The 20,634-nt window shown below is 42.6% G+C and overlaps 1 protein-coding gene across 1 annotated transcript in view; it reads left to right on the top strand.

Moving 5' to 3' along the window:
• Window positions 1-7,275: 7,275 nt before the first annotated feature.
• The window catches only part of odad2 (outer dynein arm docking complex subunit 2), a 178,544-nt gene continuing 165,185 nt past the window's right edge, over window positions 7,276-20,634 (top strand). The window contains exons 1-4 of the mRNA XM_060938718.1: window positions 7,276-7,502; window positions 12,538-12,695; window positions 13,173-13,320; window positions 13,452-13,552. Of these exons, the coding sequence (XP_060794701.1) occupies window positions 7,276-7,502; window positions 12,538-12,695; window positions 13,173-13,320; window positions 13,452-13,552 (634 nt within the window). The remainder of the gene's footprint in view (window positions 7,503-12,537; window positions 12,696-13,172; window positions 13,321-13,451; window positions 13,553-20,634) is intronic.

Here is a 20,634-nt window from a genome sequence, read left to right as displayed (position 1 = left end):
TGACGTTGCTGAGTGCGCTCAGGGTCCTGCGTAAACACTTTCTCTTCGCAGCAGTTGGTATATAATGATCAAAACAACTGATTTCACTTCCTGTGCTAATGAAGAAAGATCTTGCGCTGAAATGAGAAACTTTTACAAAGTAAATCGAAAACTAAATCTAAATATTGCTCACCGTTCCGAGTGTTTTTATGAGCTCGCCGGACTCTCTGATGGTGCTACGTTTGCTCCAAGTCCTGAACGAAATTAACGCGTTTTTGAAAATGTGAACAGTCTTCTCTGGCCAAGCGTGGACGTGTTTCTGTTTATCAAACATGGAGGTTTTCACGTTTTAGTTTATGGAGAAGTTGTTTTAGATTCAAATTATTGAACGTGAAGATATGAATATATTTTGGGGTGCAGATGAAGGTCTCAAGACCTTCTGCTGGCGCACTCTGGGTAACAAGATCTGCAGATAAGTCAGTGAAGTGTGAGATGGCTCGCAGTTGACTTCAAATCCCTGTCTCTGCTGATCAGCCATGATTACAAAAGCCAAAGTGAAATTAAACCACAAGTCGAGTTCCTTCTGCAGCACAAATGAAAGTTTCTGGAGAACCTGGCAAACTCTGGGACTCAGGAGGCTGATGGACGAAGAAAAGATAAGATCAATACCAAGGATATCTCCTTTTCCATCTCCAGTACTCGAACGCTTTTCCAACCTGAGATATCTCAGCAGTTGATATCATTGGTATCTAAGAACACAGATGGACAACATAAGAAGTTCTTGACCAACAGTGAAGTGATGATCAAGTGTTCATATTTCTGTTCAGCTCAGCTTCAAAAGCCAGAGCTGGAGGAGTAGGACTGCTCATAAGGAGGATCAAGAATGAAGACCATGTGTCCAATGAAGAAGTTTACAAGTGAACAGAGTCAAAGTGTCTCTACGTCATCGATCATCAGCTACACTTCCTTGACCATTCCCTATGGAGACCCACAAAAGATCTGGTGTCAAAGTTAAAGTATGCTTTATACTCTCCAACTCACGGGACCACATCAAGAGGAAGACCAAAGTTCCAATTCAGCGAGTCCATATCTCAGCTGTGGTGTAATGAACATGAGAAGAGATCAGGAAAGCTGCCCAAGACCGTGTTGGTTGGAGAAGATTCACCAAAGACGTTTGCCGTTGTTTGTCCTAAGAACGAATGATGCAACTGATAGAACCGACAGAAGGCCTAGAACTTATACCTGGAGGCTTTTCTACTAATCTTACAGGCCCATCCACCCCTCCATCTTGTCTTTTGGAGACAACAGAGATCCATTTTCCTTCTAGAAATACTTAACCAACTCACTACCTCTGCCTCTCATAGTGCCAATATTCGGTATTGATATCCGAAAGGTTTGACGTGGTCACTTGATGATGATCTGGTGGTGCTCACGTCTGACATCCGCCCTACCGTCGATGACGCTCCTGTTCTCACTAACACTTCTACAAACTACTACTATGACTCTAATGAGGCAAGGGTTTACAGCTGGAAGCCCTTCCTAACACCAACCTAGAACTCACAGCATCTAGGGAGCTGTGTTCTAAAGATTTACTCACCGGGGGGTCAAAACGAGCAAAGGAAAACACACACGAGGAGACAGTGGATGGAATCAAAACCATAAACAGCAACAACTGGTTTTAAGGCGCCAGTGATCTGCTTTTCACTCCTTCTCCTGTTGGTATGAACTGGTTCTGCCACGTGAAGGCCAGGAGTTGGACTTGGTTGTCAGAGGCTATATTTTGCGCTGAGCCACTGGGGCATTTTATAGGCTGAGAGCCCGTTTACACGAGGACGCTGTCGGGTAAAAACGACTAAATATTTTATCGGAAGTGCCTTTCGTCTCCACGGGGACGGCGTTTCCGAGGCTGAAAAACGGAAAAAATTGAAAACGCCTTCCAGAGTGGATAAGTTAAAAACAGCCCCCATTGCATATCCGTCTAAACTACCCAATACGCGAAACTCTGCTCGGATCTGCTCACGTCGGGTACGCGTTTACGTCATACATATGTCATATGCTCAATGTTGCCAGATACTGCTGATGTTTTCCAGCCCAAAATATGTTCAAAACCTGCCAAAATGCACTTAAAACCGCCCAATCTGGCAACACTGCATATACTGTACATGCCAGCCCGGGAAGTAAGAAAGTAAGTAAGAAAGTAAGAGCATGTCTGATTACATCGATCCAACGGACCTTCAAGCTGCTCTGGCAGCTTTAATAAACGTCCAGGAGTCCTTCGAACATCTATACCGAATCTGCACAAAGTTCCACCTCCTCGTCTGTCCAGATGAAGTTTTTCTTAATCTCACGAGTAGCCATAGCCAGAGTAGTCAAAGTTTTCGCGGCGCAGATGTGCAGATCAGACAAGACGGAAGACGTTGCGCATGCGTGCAGATATAGCGGAGGTCTTTCACAGCACCACCTAGTCGCCTGGCATGCACATCCAATTGAATTCCACACATTTATGCGTCACCATATAGACGCAGATTTCCTCCTTGAAAACGGTCGTGTAGACGCGGAAAAAAGTGAGAACGAAAATGGACTTTTGCGTTTTTGTTTCAGACCGTCCCCGTGTAAAGTGGGCCTGAGAGGGCAAAACCTCAGTCACAACCACCCTGGCGATAACAACTTTTAAAACCAATATACCACATCAAGAAAAATAATAATGCATTCTTTTACATTATAAGCACAACTTTATTCATCACACTTGTGAAATTCCTCTCTGCATTTAACCCATCTGAAGCAGTGAACACACACACACACACACACATACCCAGAGCAGTGGGCAGCCACGCTAACAGCGTCCTGGGAGCAGTTGGGAGTTCGGTGCCTCGCTCAAGGGCATCTCCGCCCAAGGCCGTCCCATATTAACCTAACCATGTCTTTGAACTGTGGGGGAAACTGGAGCACCCGGAGGAAACCCACGCGGACACGGGGAGAACATGCAAACTCCGCACAGAAAGGCCTCGAACCCAGAACCTTCTTGCTGTGAGGCGACCGTGCTAACCACTTACACCACCGTGTTATACGCTAAATTACATTACAGGCATTTAGCAGACACTCTTATCCAGAGCAACATACAACCTGGGGGTTCAGCGCCTTGCTCAAGGGCACTTCAGCCGTTCCTGCTGGTTCAGGGAATTGAACTGGCAACCGGTGACGGTGGCAGAGAAGAGGACTATGGACAAACTACTTAACATCATGGACGATGCCAGTCACCCTCTGCACACCGTCATCAGCAACCAGAGGAGCCTGTTCAGTGACAGAATGCTCCTTCCCAAGTGCAGGATGAACAGACTCAAAAACTCCTTTGTCACTCACGTCATCAGACTGTACAACTCCTCTCTGGGGGGAGGAGGGGTAACAGGAGGACAGAGGACGGGAAGGAGCAGTAGCCTAGCCTGACAATAAGCAATACCGGACAATGTGCAATATAATGTGCAATATAAAGTGCAGTATCTCTAATGCCGCCCCCCCCCCCCTTCCCCCATCCTCTCTTCCCCATATCTTATTCTTTTATATTTGTATATGTAAATACTTAATGTATTTTAATTTATCTAGAAATTTTCCTCTATTTCTTTTCTCTGTTTATCTGTAATGATGCTGCTGGAATCTTAATTTCCCTGAGGGAGCCCTCCCAAAGGGATCAATAAAGTTTTATCTCATCTCATCTTATCTTATCTAATCTCTAATCTTTTGGTCCCAAAACTGTTTCTCTAACCATTAGGTCATGACTTCCACAATGTACACTACCGTTCAAAAGTTTGGGGTCACTTTGAAATGTCCTTATTTTTGAAAGAAAAGCACTGTTCTTTTCAATGAAGATCACTTTAAACTAATCAGAAATCCACTCTATACATTGCTAATGTGCTAAATGACTATTCTAGCGGGCGGCACGGTGGTGTAGTGGTTAGTGGTGTCGCCTCACAGCAAGAAGGTCCGGGTTCGAGCCCTGTGGCCGGCGAGGGCCTTTCTGTGCGGAGTTTGCATGTTGTCCGCGTGGGTTTCCTCCGGGTGCTCCGGTTTCCCCCACAGTCCAAAGACATGCAGGTTAGGTTAACTGGTGACTCTAAATTGAGCGTAGGTGTGAATGTGAGTGTGAATGGTTGTCTGTGTCTATGTGTCAGCCCTGTGATGACCTGGCGACTTGTCCAGGGTGTACCCCGCCTTTCACCCGTAGTCAGCTGGGATAGGCTCCAGCTCGCCTGCGACCCTGTAGGACAGGATAAAGCGGCTAGAGATAATGAGATGAGATGAGACTGTTCTAGCTGCAAATGTGTGGTTTTTGGTGCAATATCTCCATAGGTGTATAGAGGCCCATTTCCAGCAACTCTCACTCCAGTGTTCTAATGGTACAATGTGTTTGCTCATTGCCTCAGAAGGCTAATGGATGATTAGAAAACCCTTGTACAATCATGTTAGCGCAGCTGAAAACAGTTGAGCTCTTTAGAGAAGCTATAAAACTGACCTTCCTTTGAGCAGATTGAGTTTCTGGAGCATCACATTTGTGGGGTCGATTAAATGCTCAAAATGGCCAGAAAAATGAAATGTCTTGACTATATTTTCTATTCATTTTACAACTTATGGTGGTAAATAAAAGTGTGACTTTTTATGGAAAACACAAAATTGTCTGGGTGACCCCAAACTTTTGAACGGTAGTGTATATTTCAGTTTATGGAGGAAAGCAGGAATTAATTCTGTAACGCTTTTTTTTCCCCAAACGGAGCCTTTTTGACCCTGTCGGCTATAGGTTGTTTGATTGTCTCTTAGCAGCTGCAGTGTGCGCGTGAACTCGTCACCATGGTTACCAGACAGTTACTCAGGGACCGCTCGAGCGGCTGAAGCAAACGAGCTTAGCATCTCACATTTATACAGTTTTACTGCGTATAAGACGCGTATTTTACCTGGGTGAGTCATAAAAGAGTTAAAAAAAAATGTTAAATACATAAAAAGTGGGTTGATAATTATTGTAGTTGAAAATGTTAGCTGTGTAAAATGGCGTCGCTGAATAATTTAATGTAAACATTAGTTAGCGAGATTGGAAACGGGCAACAGGACTTTCCTGGGGGGGGGGGAGGTCCTGATACCACGAATTAAAGAGATGTAATCCACCCAAAGAATCTAAAAACAAATATATTTTTAAAGAGACTCGTTGTAGAAATTTGAGTAGTCCTTAAAATATATTTATTCAAATGCTCACGAAAGGTGCTTATAGATTATCCTACCTCTCAACCCCCCCTACAACGGACCGTACCATTTCCCCGGTTGAACCCGCAGGCAGCCCTCAGTGTAATGACAGTGTGAGGAGAGAGTCAGGGCAGAACTGGGACTCAGAGGAGACCACAAGACTCACTAAATACAGCAGAAAGTTACTTTAACCACTATTTACTCATCTCTAAAAGAATATCCAGCATTCTTATGGAGCTCAGGGGCTTTAGAGCTTTGAGAATGGTGTTAAATTAAAGGAAAACTCCACTCTGAAACACATTCCAGATGTTTAAGCTGGATTAGTGGTGATGTGTGGAGTGAGTCTGCTGCTGATGTGTTGGTTGGTGCTGGATTTTCATTCTCCCCTGTGTAAAGTTGGAGGTTGTGTGCTCTGATGATGTCACAGGGGGACACTGTTATTGCATGAGGGTAATTCGGGTTAGTCTCAGACATTACAGAGCTTTTCGTGTCACTTACCACTCTCCAGTGACGACATATTAATGAGAGAGACGGCAAAGAATTAGTGGCCATGTTGGTGAAAATGGCAGACTCAAAGTCCCAGAATGATTGATATATATTATATGGACGCGACTGTTTTACTGAGAAATACGTCACTCGTATTTTTCATACGAGCTCCATCCGGGACATGGAGAACCAAAACCGTGACATAAATCCCTTTATTTTTTTTGCAGGCCGATTTCCATCAAATCGTGCACTCTGATTGGATCACAAGCGGTCCGGAATCCTATGATCCGGACCCCTTTGGCGACTCGCTCGTTCACAACATAGTAGCAAATTTTTGTCAACATTTATTTTCGCATTCCTCAGGAGAACAGCATTAATTTTACAGCATGGATAGCGATAACGACAGTGTTCACAGCGAAAGCGAGTTTTACTCCCCTGAGGAAGAAGAAATAAAAGAAAACATTTCAGGAGAAAGCTAAAAACCTGTAACTGTTGCTAACGCCGAGCAAAAACACGGCTGAATCCTGAATGACTCCTATTTGTATAAATAGGGGACTACATAGGCGGCAAAATGTAGTTTTTTTCCTGCCATGGAAGTGCACTTGTATACCGAGGAGGAAGCCATTTGCATTACAGCGGTGAACGAGGATTCAAAATGCCGGCTTGCCTTGGCTTTGTTTTCCCTTTCGGGCGCTCTCGTTTTCTGTTATAATTTGGTAAAGAAAAAAATAAATATATTATTTACCAGCTTAAGGTCGGTCCGCATCATGAAATGCCATGACCTCGGCCTTGAATACTGACCTTGGTCACAGTATTTCACAATATGGACCTCTCAGCTGGTAAATAATATATATGTATTTTTTCACGGTCCGGTTTCCATCAAATCCTGCGCTCTGATTGGCTGGCGAGCAGGTCTGTATCCTACGGCACGGACCCCGGTTACGGACCTCTGGCGACTTGCTCGTTCACAACAACAACAAACATAGTAGCATTTTTTGTCAACATTTATCTTTTTTTTAATAAGATTTATTTATAAGATTATCAAAAATCTTATAAATTTTTGCCAGCATTTCTCAGGAGAACAGCATTAATTTTACAGCATGGATAGCGATAACGACAGTGTTCACAGCGAAAGCGAGTTTTACTCCCCTGAGGAAGAAGAAATAAAAGAAAACATTTCAGGAGAAAGCTAAAAACCTCTAACTTGCTAACGCCAAGCAAAAACATGGCTGAATCCTGAATGACTCCTATTTGTATAAATAGGGGACTACATAGGCGGCAAAATGTAGTTTTTTTCCTTCCATGGAAGTGCACTTGTATACCGAGGAGGAAGCCATTTGCATTACAGCCGTGAATGAGGATTCAAAATGGCGGCTCGGCTCGGTTTTCCCTTTCTCAAATTATTAGAACATTCTGAGTTTGAGTAAAACCGTCTAAATCCCATGTATCTCTCGGTCTGGTTCAGTCCATGTAACCACAATCACGGGGAAAACTTGACTCGAGAGTTGTGATTACAATGCAAGTTACTCAGGGTGAATCTTTTCTTTCAGTTTTATTTTTACGACAGAGTTCTCCATTGTGACGATGGGCGTGGCTCTCACACGAACACTTCAGTGGAGCAGACCTGACCACTCCGAGGTCTCCGAGCTGAAGGATACGCCGTTGAACGAAGCTTTACTGAAACTCATCGTCCGCTTCGTGGAGCAGTTGAGCACCAAACACCCACACAATGCCACGCTGCCGTTTACCGAGCCTCTGCAGTGGAAGAGCACTCTGCAACCTTCTGATTTCCACGCCGAATACAACGTCACGTAGGTTGACACCTGGATACAAATGACTCCAAAAGTATTGCATGCAATGTGCAGCAGTTTGGCGCTACACTTAGTTACACAGGATTCCTAACTAAAGGTACAAGAAATTTCAAAAACTTTACTGACACATGCAAAAAGTTAGAAATAATGACAAATAAATAAAAAAGCAGGGTTTAAAAATTGTGCAGAAGGTAATGTAACATTGAAACATGACATAAAAATATATATATAAAAAAAAGTCATGTGCTTCTTTGCTTAATCCCAGTTTTGGGCAAAACGTGTCTTAAAAATTCACATCTGCTGAGATTTCGTCATAAATTCAAGGCAGGGGGATATAATAGGAGTACCACATTGTGCAAAATGATGTTCCAGATGCATTTCATCAGAATAAAAATAATAAACTGTAATATTAGTATCTAGTGCATGACAAACACAGCTATGGTGGTTGTCCTTTTGTAAAGATAGCTCACATATGCACATGAATCTGGACATAATGACTGTATGGAAAGGACATTCTCGAACACTCTTTAGCCGTCTCAGTTGAGGTCAGAAGTTCACAGACACTCATCGTGGACATGAATGCCGTGGCAATATCGGGCTTTCAGTGATTTTCTTGGAAAGGTTTTTTTTGTGGCAGAATGATTGTACAACATCCATCTTTAATAATAAAAAAAGAGTACGGTGCACAGGTTTTAACTTATCTTGGGTTTCCTGAAATCAGCACGGTGTCAAAAATATACATCCATCCATCTAATATTTGGTTAAATATCTGTTTCACCTTCACCAAACGCTTTTGGTCTCCATCAAGGAGCTCGTGCAGAATTCTGGTTGGATATCTGACCGCACTTCTTGGCTGAATTAGTAGAGTTGAATTAAATTTGTGTTTCCTGGCACAGGCCTGACTTGAAAGCACAATCCAAATATTTTCAATAGGGTTGAGGTCAGGACTTGTTTTCAGCTTAATGTTAGCTTGCTTTATCCTCCACAACCAGCTCTGATGTGTGTTTGGGGTCGTTGTCCTGCTGGAGCACTCGGTTGTGTCCAAGTTTCTGATGGTTTGAGGTTACGCTGAATAATTCTGAGCTAGTCCTGCTTTATTATTCCGTCCATTTTGTTTAACCGTGCTTAACAGTTAGTCCAGTGTTCTTGGGGTTGAAGGGTTGAATGCTTCAACTTCACCTCTGATCATTCTGGCAAGACAACTCAGTCTTGGTCTCATCTGTCTTTTATTTATTTATTTGCAGAAGGTTAATAACCAATTTAGCTCACGCTAATCTCACACTGGGCCTTCAAATCTATCCGGGCTTGGGACCAGCACTAAGTATGAACTGTCTTGTACAAACCCAGTGGCTGGGTATTTTACCTAATCTGCATGTCTTTGAACTGACCACAAAACTTTGGTCCAGAAGGCTTTTTCTTTGTCCATGTGGTCAGCTGCAAACTTTAGTTGAGCTTGAAGGTGTTGATTTTGGAGCAGGGACATCTTTCTTGGATATCAGTTTCTCAGTCCGTGGTGATACAATACATGTTTGACTGTAGACAGTGACGTTGGTGTTCCAGCAGCTTCCAGTTCATGGAAGGTTTGCACCTTGGTGGTTCCTGGGTTGTTCCTGGCCATCCTTTCCAATTTCTTCTCAGCTGAGGGTGACCGTTTGGGTCTTCTTCCAGTAAAGTGGCAACACCTCCCAATAACTTGTACTTGTGTCTTGCCATGTAACGATTCACCCAATTCACAATTTGATTTGATTCGCGACATTTTTGTTAAATAAATAAAAAAAAAAAACCCACAAAAAAAACCCTTTTTTCACTTTTTTTTTTTAATAACCAACAATAATTATTTACTCACATTTATAATGATTGGTGTAAAATATAATAGTCTATTAACTAAATGTACTTTTATTAAAAATGAAAAAGTTAATAGCCCTTTTCTGAATAAACTTTTTTTTAAATAAATATTTGTTCTGCCTCCATTTGCTTCTCTTATGTTTATCTTTCACCAGCCTGTAAAAAGAGAGCTCTGATTTCTTGTAAATCTACAACCACAATTCCAAAAAGTTGGGACACTGTATAAAAAGTAAATAAAATCATTGAAACCTTATATTTAATTGAAAATAATACAAAGAAAACAGGGCGGCACGGTGGTGTAGTGGTTAGCGCTGTCGCCTCACAGCAAGAAGGTCCAGGTTCGAGCCCCGTGGCCGGCGAGGGCCTTTCTGTGCGGAGTTTGCATGTTCTCCCCGTGTCCGCGTGGGTTTCCTCCGGGTGCTCCGGTTTCCCCCACAGTCCAAAGACATGCAGGTTAGGTTAACTGGTGACTCTAAATTGAGCGTAGGTGTGAATGTGAGTGTGAATGGTTGTCTGTGTCTATGTGTCAGCCCTGTGATGACCTGGCGACTTGTCCAGGGTGTACCCCGCCTTTCGCCCGTAGTCAGCTGGGATAGGCTCCAGCTCGCCTGCGACCCTGTAGAAGGATAAAGCGGCTAGAGATAATGAGATGAGATGAGACAAAGAAAACATATATCAAATGTTGAAACTGATATGTTTTTTTAATATATGATGATTTTGAACTTGGCTGTATACAGCAACATGTATACAGATATTCAAACTGATGTTCTTGGAATCTGCAGGTATTTAGAAATGGCTCCAGGAGACGTTCCCGAGTGTGCAAGTCCATGATCCTCTTTCTCAGATCTGCACTGAGCTCCTTGGACTTTCCCCATTGTATTGTGTGTTGGTCAATCGAATGAGCGTGGTCAAAACAAATCCTTTTTCTGTTGTGCACAGAGAAGCTACCAGCTGTAGTTCATCACTAACAGGAAGTTAAGAAGCCTTGGCCTTGGGAAGTTAAGACATTTTGGAACTTTAGGCACTGCTGAATTAATAATCTGAGTGGGTGTATGTATATTTTTGATCCTGTCTTGATTTCAGAAAGCCCAAAATAAATTATGACTTGTGCACCATTTTTTTTTTTTTTTTTTGTAAACTTCTGATGCCAGCTGTCTAAAACGTTCTGCATCCACCACAGGTTCCTAGAAGTGTTTTGAGCCTCAGAGAGCTGAAACCGATGCTCTTTTACGTAATTTGCTCAGAAATGTTGGCTTTAGGGAGGCACTAAAACACTGCCACAGAATCACAATGTTCTGTTCTTCTCCCTGGCAGTCTGCATGTTCCCTCAAGTGCAGCAGTAACACAATATCAGCCATAAAGAGCAACACATAAATTGGAGGACCTGTGTATTTGTTTGACCTTGTTATGGACCTGGACCTTGTTTGTTTAGAAGTTGGGTGATTTAGTAGGCCTACATTATTTAATGATTTCAGTAAAATATTAAGTGACTTATTTCCCTGTCCTCGTGCTCGAACACACCCACGTCACCTCCAGATTAGTGTTAATTAGCAGATTGGTTGAATCAGGAGAGTTTTGAGCACTGAAATATGGAGAACACTGGGTTTCTCCAGGACGAAGGTTGGGAACCTGCTCTAAAATATTCACTCGTATTGTAAGTTAAACATCTTTTGGCTCTTAAAGGGCTGATGACACGAACATGACTCTATGCAATTTCTTAAATAAACTATACAACATGGCAAACATGTTAGATTTCTGTTATAATTACATGAAAAGAAGCTGTTGTTACGCGAATATCCAACTTTTAATTGCACAGCGCAAGAAAACTGGGTCCGTGGCTCGCGGCCATGTTGTGACGTCAGCGGAAGAACACGCTGCGGTTCACTGGCTGTTCTACTCAATGGAAATGGCGCATGAAAACGCCGGTGAACTCTAGTGCTAGCGCTTCCTCTTCTGGGAGTCTAGAATTGTGTTGATCTCTTCCGAATAGAATCTATGATAGCCTACCCTCTTTACCCTTTGCCTCTCGTTGCTAGGCGGCAGTTACATGAAAGCCGCAAGCTTTCACAAGCAAATACATGACTGATATCACGCCGACTTTATGATTACATTTATGATTATCATGTAGAATCTATAGCTCTACGTACCTTTATCTTATGTCGTTTCACAACATATGTTCTGACAGGAGGACTGTCTTTGGATCCGGCATAGCTACTAGTAGACCCCCTCCGGAATACTGGCAGTGTTGCCAGATTGGGAGGTTTCCCGCCCAGTTGGGCGGTTTTAAGTGCATTTTGGTGGGTTTTGAACATATTTTGGGCTGGAAAACTTCAGCAGTATCTGATACTGCTGACGTTTTCCAGCCCAAAATATGTTCAAAACCCACCAAAAAATGCACTTGAAACCTCCCAACTGGGCGGGAAACCTCCCAATCTGGCAACACTGTGTAGGCACTGCTGATGGTAGTAACACATGTTTGTGCTGAACTGAACACCCAAGAGATTCTTTTAAGCTGGGAAGGGTGTCAAAACAATCCAAATCGAAGTGTTCAGAGCACAGGACGGATGTTGGTGAGGGCTCCCACTTGTCACGAGTGCGCCTGACTTGCTTCACCCACTTCGCATGCAGCTCGGGATCTCTGGGAAACTTGAATAAACTCACCCCATCCTTGTGGGTTTTGGAGCAAAAGCCGGCAACACAACGCGAAGGCATATATATATATATATATATATATATATATATATATATATATATATATAATGTGTGTGTGTGTATATATATATATATATATATATATATATATAATGTATGATGTCTAATAAAAATACGAATAATGATAAACTGAACACCTGTCGCATCAACAACAAACTGGTAAGTGAGGAGGAAGATTCTTTCGCTGACGTCATATAGCTCCTCCTTCGTCTCCTGGGTGCTGCAGCCCCATCAAATTTGCCCAAATAGCCGCGTTTTTTATCATAACTTGTAAAATAGGCGCCTTCGTGAATTAATATATGGATCATCAGGAATTACTTTTTATGTTATAAAACATCGCCAAAGATGTCAAAAACGTGTCATCAGCACTTTAAATCACGGAGTTACTAATACTTTAGTTTAAGTATTAAAAAGCTCGTGTCTTGAAGACCAACAATCATATGCTGGGTTTATTCATGCTTTCGTTCCTGTTCGTCAGTGACTCTTTGGTGGAGTCCCAGGAAACTGACGCTGATGGAAACCCGCTGCTCCACATGACTCCTCCTGACATCTCCGTACGCAGCTTCAGCCAGCTGTCCAAGCTTCTGCTGCTCGCTGATGACCAAAAACTCAAGGAGGTGCAGGCTTGTTTAGAAGGTACGCATAGGACACCGAGATATTTACATACTCTGATTTCAGGAATTGTAATTTTTATCTGCTCTATATACACATCTCAAAGTGTTTTATTCCTCCTTCCTCTGACACTACAGTAATTTGCAAAGGAATTTTTTTTAATTAAAGAAGAATGGAACATTCTACGTCTTATCTGTTTATAGCTACATTTACTGTAATGTTGTGGAATGTCCACAAAACAAGTTAGTTATAAAGAGTCGTTCCATACAGTATATCTTAAATAAACATCTCACTCTTGATTATCCTCCAAAACAGGACTGTTTTACAGTACCACTTTACCTAATGTTGGCAATTTGCTTTCATCTACAGGGTTCCTCAAGGTTCTATGTTAGGGCCACTGTTCTTTTTATTATAAATGCATACCTTGGGTATTTCTCATGTTATATACATGAGCGTTTTTTAAACGTGCTTGGTAAATCTAATTATCTTGTGTTTGTGCAGCTAACAGAGACCCTGCCAGGAAAATCCTTGGGCTGAAATTTGCCACAGAGGAAGGACGGGAATCATCCGAGCGCAGAAACCGACTCCAGCTTGTCCTGCAGCAGTTGGAGACGCAGCTACTCGACAGCGCCGTCCAGCACTTCTCACAGTATGACCCGAACACCTCAGAGATGCACACGGCGATGCATCCATACACATAGGAACATCAGTGAAGATTACATCTGCTATTAGTTATGCTGAATGATCTGTCTGTGTGTGTGTGCGTGCGTGCGTGCTCAGGGACGTCAGACTGAGTCCCACCGCTGTAAAACGTGAAGTCGAAATGCTGCAGGGTTTGTGTGGAGAGAAGAAACGGCTGAAATCTGTGCACTACACATCAGGTTCGCATTATCCTCCCCCTCTCTTTCTCTTCTCATCCATTCCATCTCTTCCTTCCCTCCCTCCCGTCACTCACATAATTTCAAATCACCTGTTTTGGACGTGCGTTTCTCTCACACTCTGCTTATCCTCACGGTGCCATGGAAACACTGGATGTCCTTGACTGTTATAATGCCTGCGGTCAAGCATCTTCAAACCATTACAAGCATCACGTTTGAGTTTACAAAGAGATTCTTCAAAGGCATTCAACACACACTCGTTTAAATACCGTGTCCCCAAACACTGGCGACAAATTAGAAGCTGCTTCTTCTGTTGGACGAACGTTTGGAGATAGTGATTTATTTGGGGGTGAAATCAGGGCTGTGTGCAGCAGCTCCACGCTGAGCCATCAGTTATACTCGGTGGCAGCTCAGCAGCAGGGATCCACTGCCCTCTGCACCTATTTTCCCTATTTTCAGCCTCCGAAGATGAACGCTTTACTGCACACACACATCATACCTGCTGAGTAGCACAGCACCAACCATCACATGGCAGTTTGTCAAGCCAATAAATCACATCTATGGTCTCTCTCTGGTAGCTCTGCATGTGATACTTGACATACTTTTTACTCAGGAAAGCAAACTTTTTTTTTTTTTCCCCCGATCCAATATAACATCCTTATAAGAATAAAGTGCAAATTGTGTTCCCAACATAGCAACACAACTCATTTGCATGTACAGTGGTGCTTGAAAGTTTGTGAACCCTTTAGAATTTTCTATATTTCTGCATAAGTATGACCTAAAACATCATCAGATTTTCACACAAGTCCTAAAAGTAGATAAAGAGAACCCAGTTAAACAAATGAGACAAAAATATTATACTTGGTCATTTATTTATTGGGGCGGCACGGTGGTGTAGTGGTTAGCGCTGTCGCCTCACAGCAAGAAGGTCCTGGGTTCGAGCCCCGGGGCCGGCAAGGGCCTTTCTGTGTGGAGTTTGCATGTTCTCCCCGTGTCCGCGTGGGTTTCCTCCGGGTGCTCCGGTTTCCCCCACAGTCCAAAGACATGCAGGTTAGGTTAACTGGTGACTCTAAATTGACCGTAGGTGTGAATGTGAGTGTGAATGGTTGTCTGTGTCTATGTGTCAGCCCTGTGATGACCTGGCGACTTGTCCAGGGTGAACCCCGCCTTTCGCCCGTAGTCAGCTGGGATAGGCTCCAGCTTGCCTGCGACCCTGTAGAAGGATAAAGCGGCTAGAGATAATGAGATGAATGAGATTTATTTATTGAGGGAAATGATCCAATATTACATATCTGTGAGTGGCAAAAGTATGTGAACCTTTGCTTTCAGTATCTGGTGTGACCCCCTTGTGCAGCAATAACTGCAACTAAACGTTTGCGGTAACTGTTGATCAGTCCTGCACACCGGCTTGGAGGAATTTTAGCCCGTTCCTCCGTACAGAACAGCTTCAACTCTGGGATGTTGGTGGGTTTCCTCACATGAACTGCTCACTTCAGGTCCTTCCACAACATTTCCACTGGATTAAGGTCAGGACTTTGACTTGGCCATTCCAAAACATTAACTTTATTCTTCTTTAACCATTCTTTGGTAGAACGACTTGTGTGCTTAGGGTCGTTGTCTTGCTGCATGACCCACCTTCTCTTGAGATTCAGTTCATGGACAGATGTCCTGACATTTTCCTTTAGAATTCGCTGGTATAATTCAGAATTCATTGTTCCATCAATGATGGCAAGCCGTCCTGACCCAGATGCAGCAAAACAGGCCCAAACCATGATACCACCACCACCATGTTTCACAGATGGGATAAGGTTCTTATGCTGGAATGCAGTGTTTTCCTTTCTCCAAACATAACACTTCTCATTTAAACCAAAAAGTTCTATTTTGGTCTCATCCGTCCACAAAACATTTTTCCAATAACCTTCTGGCTTGTCCACGTGATCTTTAGCAAACTGCAGACGAGCAGCAATGTTCTTTTTGGAGAGCAGTGGCTTTCTCCTTGCAACCCTGCCATGCACACCATTGTTGTTCAGTGTTCTCCTGATGGTGGACTCATGAACATTAACGTTAGCCAATGTGAGAGAGGCCTTCAGTTGCTAGAAGTTACCCTGGGGTCCTTTGTGACCTCGCCGACTATTACACGCCTTGCTCTTGGCGTGATCTTTGTTGGTCGACCACTCCTGGGGAGGGTAACAGTGGTCTTGAATTTCCTCCATTTGTACACAATCTGTCTGACTGTGGATTGGTGGAGTCCAAACTCTTTAGAGATGGTTTTGTAACCTTTTCCAGCCTGATGAGCATCAACAACGGTTTTTCTGAGGTCCTCAGAAATCTCCTTTGATACACTTCCACAAACATGTGTTGTGAAGATCAGACTTTGATAGATCCCTGTTCTTTAAATAAAACAGGGTGCCCACTCACACCTGATTGTCATCCCATTGATTGAAAACACCTGACTCTAATTTCACCTTCAAATTAACTGCTAATCCTAGAGGTTCACATACTTTTGCCACTCACAGATATGTAATATTGGATGATTTTCCTCAATAAATAAATGACCAAGTATAATATTTTTGTCTCATTTGTTTAACTGGGTTCTCTTTATCTGCTTTTAAGACTTGTGTGAAAATCTGATGATGTTTTAGGTCATATTTATGCAGAAATATAGAAAATTCTAAAGGGTTCACAAACTTTCAAACACCACTGTATACACCCTAGGAATCCCAACCTATTTGCCAGAAAGAATCCAAAACAGCGAGGAATTGACTGAGAAGAAACTATTTTTGTTGAACTGCTCATTAAGGCTTAATTGGTCCGTAACTTCATTATTAATTGTAATGAAGCAAATCTGTGTAGAAGTTCTATGCACCCTAGGTTCTCCTACCTTCATGGCAGAAAGAATCAAAACTGAGGGAGAAGAAGCGATTTGTGTGGAAACTGCTCGTTAGGGATTGATTAATATCTTCATTACTAATTGCAATTATGCAAATTTGGATAGAAGCCTTACGCACCCCAGGCAGACCTACCTTCCTGCCAAAAAGAATAAAGATCAGTGAAGAACTGAGAGAGAAGTGATTGTCATGAAATGTGGACGACGATGGACAGATGACGCATGATGGCATAAACTCATCACCTGTCGGCTGGATGAGCTAACAACCGACGTAATGCATTGCCAATGATTTAAATTATTATTTGTCATCTTTTCTATATAAATATTCCATATTATTATACTGACTATTGCAGGTTTATGTGAGTGCACTGGAGGATGGGAGTGGGCGTGTCTTGTGTAGTGGGTTACCAACAGTAATAACAAAAACCTGTTTCCATCTCTATCAATAAGGTTTCTTCTCTAACTCACTGTTTTCCTCCACTGATGCTTCTAAAATCAGAGACTCTGACTGGTTGCATCAATCACCAGGACAGAACTAAGCCTCTCGATTAATTTACAGTGTTGTTGAATGATAGAAACTGTCCATACGGCTAAACTGTTAGCTCGTTCGCAGGTTAGCATAACGTCTCGAACTTGCAGTGACAGAGAGCCAGCAGATTTGAAGTGTTCAATCCTTACAATATTATTACCTTCAACATCCAAATGATACTTTTCTAGCATAAACACACGATACAGAAGAGCCTGTACACACTCAAAATTAAAGCTTTTCATCATCTGGGTACAGCGCAGATCTTTTTCACCTTTTCTGCCATTTGTGCTGTTACATTGTTCGACTTCTGCCCTTTTCCTTCGCCCACGGATCAGTAGTCAGTTAAAATTTCCCAAAGTGGTGTCGTCTGTGCATTTGACATTTTTGTATGGAGTTTTGTGGGTGTTACTACAGTGGTGCTTGAAAGTTTGTGAACCTTTTAGAATTTTCTATATTTCTGCATAAATATGACCTAAATTTAAAACATCATCAGATTTTCACACAAGTCCTAAAAGTAGATAAAGAGAACCCAGTTAAACAAATGAGAAGAAAATATTATACTTGGTCATTTATTTATTGAGGAAAATGAGCCAATATTACATATGTGAGTGGCAAAAGTATGTGAACCTCTAGGATTAGCAGTTAATTTGAAGGTGAAATTAGAGTCAGGTGTTTTCAATCAATGGGATGACAATCAGGTGTGAGTGGGCACCCTGTTTTATTTAAAGAACAGGGATCTATCAAAGTCCGATCTTCACAACACATGTTTGTGGAAGTGTATCAAAGGAGATTACTGAGGACCTCAGAAAAAGCGTTGTTGATGCTCATCAGGCTGGAAAAGGTTACAAAACCATCTCTAAAGAGTTTGGACTCCACCAATCCACAGTCAGATTGTGTACAAATGGAAGAAATTCAAGACCAACAAAGATCACTCCAAGAGCAAGGCATGTAATAGTCGGCAAGGTCACAAAGGGCACCAGGGTAACTTCTAAGCAACTGAAGGCCTCTCTCACATTGGCTAATGTTCATGAGTCCACCGTCAGGAGAACACTGAACAACAATGGTGTGCATGGCAGGGTTGCAAGGAGAAAGCCACTGCTCTCCAAAAAGAACATTGCTGCTCGTCTGCAGTTTGCTAAAGGTCACATGGACAAGCCAGAAGGCTACTGGAAAAATGTTTTGTGGATGGATGAGACCAAAATAGAACTTTTTGGTTTAAATGAGAAGCGTTATATTTGGAGAAAGGAAGACACTGCATTCCAGCATAAGAACCTTATCCCATCTGTGAAACATGGTGGTGGTAGTATCATGGTTTGGGCCTGTTTTGCTGCATCTGGGCCAGGACGGCTTGCCATCATTGATGGAGCAATGAATTCTGAATTATATCAGCGAATTCTAAAGGAAAATGTCAGGACATCTGTCCATGAACTGAATCTCAAGAGAAGGTGGGTCATGCAGCAAGACAACGACCCTAAGCACACAAGTCGTTCTACCAAAGAATGGTTAAAGAAGAATAAAGTTAATGTTTTGGAATGGCCAAGTCAAAGTCCTGACCTTAATCCAATGGAAATGTTGTGGAAGGACCTGAAGCGAGCAGTTCATGTGAGGAAACCCACCAACATCCCAGAGTTGAAGCTGTTCTGTACGGAGGAACGGGCTAAAATTCCTCCAAGCCGGTGTGCAGGACTGATCAACAGTTACCGCAAACGTTTAGTTGCAGTTATTGCTGCACAAGGGGGTCACACCAGATACTGAAAGCAAAGGTTCACTTACTTTTGCCACTCACAGATATGTAATAGTGGATCATTTTCCTCAATAAATAAATGACCAAGTATAATATGTGGCAGATCACAGAATCCAGGGACACATGTCGGCCCGGGGGGATTTTGAGTTATTGACAGATTCAGAAAGTACAATTTCTAAGCTTTCCAATGATGCCTTCCATGTGGAGATCTGACAACATTTGAAGAATGTGTGGCCTTTTGAAAGTGTATACTTCTTAAAACAGGAAAGGGAGAAAATCGCCCTCAAAGTTTTCCATCTCAGCTACTCTGGGTGCAGGGCGGGCACATAATGCTGCTCATTTGCATGACATTTAGGAAAGCCCTACCCCCTACGAGCTAGCACGATGCTACTTTCATGTAAACAAAGATCGCCACGTCAATTTTCCTTCCATGCAAAGTATGCCCAACACAATTATGAAGTACAAAAATAAGTCCTAAAGTATACTTTAACGTTTTGTGTTTGAAAAATTACACCGTTAGAAAGAAAGATAGCACGATGATGACACAACTAAGACAACACTAGTTTCATGTAAAGCCTCGGTCACAACCGGCCGTACAGTACGCGCTCCTACAGCCGGTCTACATGCAAAAAACGCAAGAAACGCACGGAGCGCGCATGAAACGCACGAGAGCGCCTGTGTGAAAAGCACGAGAGCGCGCGTGTGACGTGCTGATTTTCGAGCCGCAGACCGGCCGCAGAGGTTCTTTGTCATGTCAAACAAACTCTACGGGCGCTTACGTTTTTTTCAGGTTGCAAGACAAACTTACTGCCAACGCGCGTCTTTCTCCGTGAAAAAAAAAAAAGCGCAGCGATTTGGGAAACGCCAAAAATCACACGGCCAAAAAAATCGTACGTCCGGTTGTGACCTAGGCTTAACCAAACCACAACACTCTCCGTTACATGCAAAAATAACCACACAGCCTTAGATTAATAAACTCACCCCATCAGAAAGAGAAACGGCGCCTTGCACACACCAATGCCTCCGATGGAATGTAATCCTAGAACGGTCCGTGTATCATCCGATCATTCAAGTATTCCATTCAATCTGGAAAACGAGGTTGCGGGTTTTTTTTTGCTAGAAATGGTGATCTCCGATGTAAATACCGAGTGTCTGTTTGCTTCGCGGTGTTTCAGCTCCTCTGCGCTCTGTTTAGTAACTCATTCCATAGTGAAATTACACGCCTGTATGCAGCTAAGTAGCCATGCGCTCAGCTCGTATCATACAGCTGATTCGCGAAAAAAAAAAAAAAGACTTAAATCATCATGTGAATGGCCCATATGGTAATTTACCCACACCCCCCAGCAGGCTACAGTCCTGACAAAAACGAGACAATTTGCAACAAAAAATGTATGCTTTTCCAACAAAACAATCTATTATCTGAAATACTGATTGCATTCTTCAAGATCTCAACTTGCATATGATGGAAAAAAACAAAAATCACAAATTTCGAAAAAAAAAGCTTCTTTTGCGATTATCTCTGATTCGTTTCGGCCGACATGCGTCCCTGGATTCGGTGAGGGGTCACATATTTTCTTCTCATTTGTTTAACTGGGTTCTCTTTATCTACTTTTAGGACTTGTGTGAAAATCTGATGATGTTTTAGGTCATATTTATGCAGAAATATAGAAAATTCTAAAGGGTTCACAAACTTTCAAGCACCACTGTATAACTTTTATATAGTTTGCAACATTTATTGTGTAAGGTGGCTCACTTTAGATCGTTCCTTCTGGAATAGACGGAGCAGGAGTGAGCTACGCCGTCATTGATGGTCTCGTTCTAAGCCTTGTGCTACGTAACTGGGGGGGAGTTTGGAAACCTGTCTTTGGTCCGGAATACATGTTTTAGATTAACTGCTTGTCAGTCATTTCTAGACACGCCCCCAG

This window comes from Neoarius graeffei, chromosome 14, assembly GCF_027579695.1.
Source record: "Neoarius graeffei isolate fNeoGra1 chromosome 14, fNeoGra1.pri, whole genome shotgun sequence".
Taxonomy (NCBI): Eukaryota; Metazoa; Chordata; class Actinopteri; order Siluriformes; family Ariidae; genus Neoarius; species Neoarius graeffei.
Note: the sequence above shows the minus strand (reverse complement) of the source record. Positions and strands in the feature narration are given on the sequence as shown.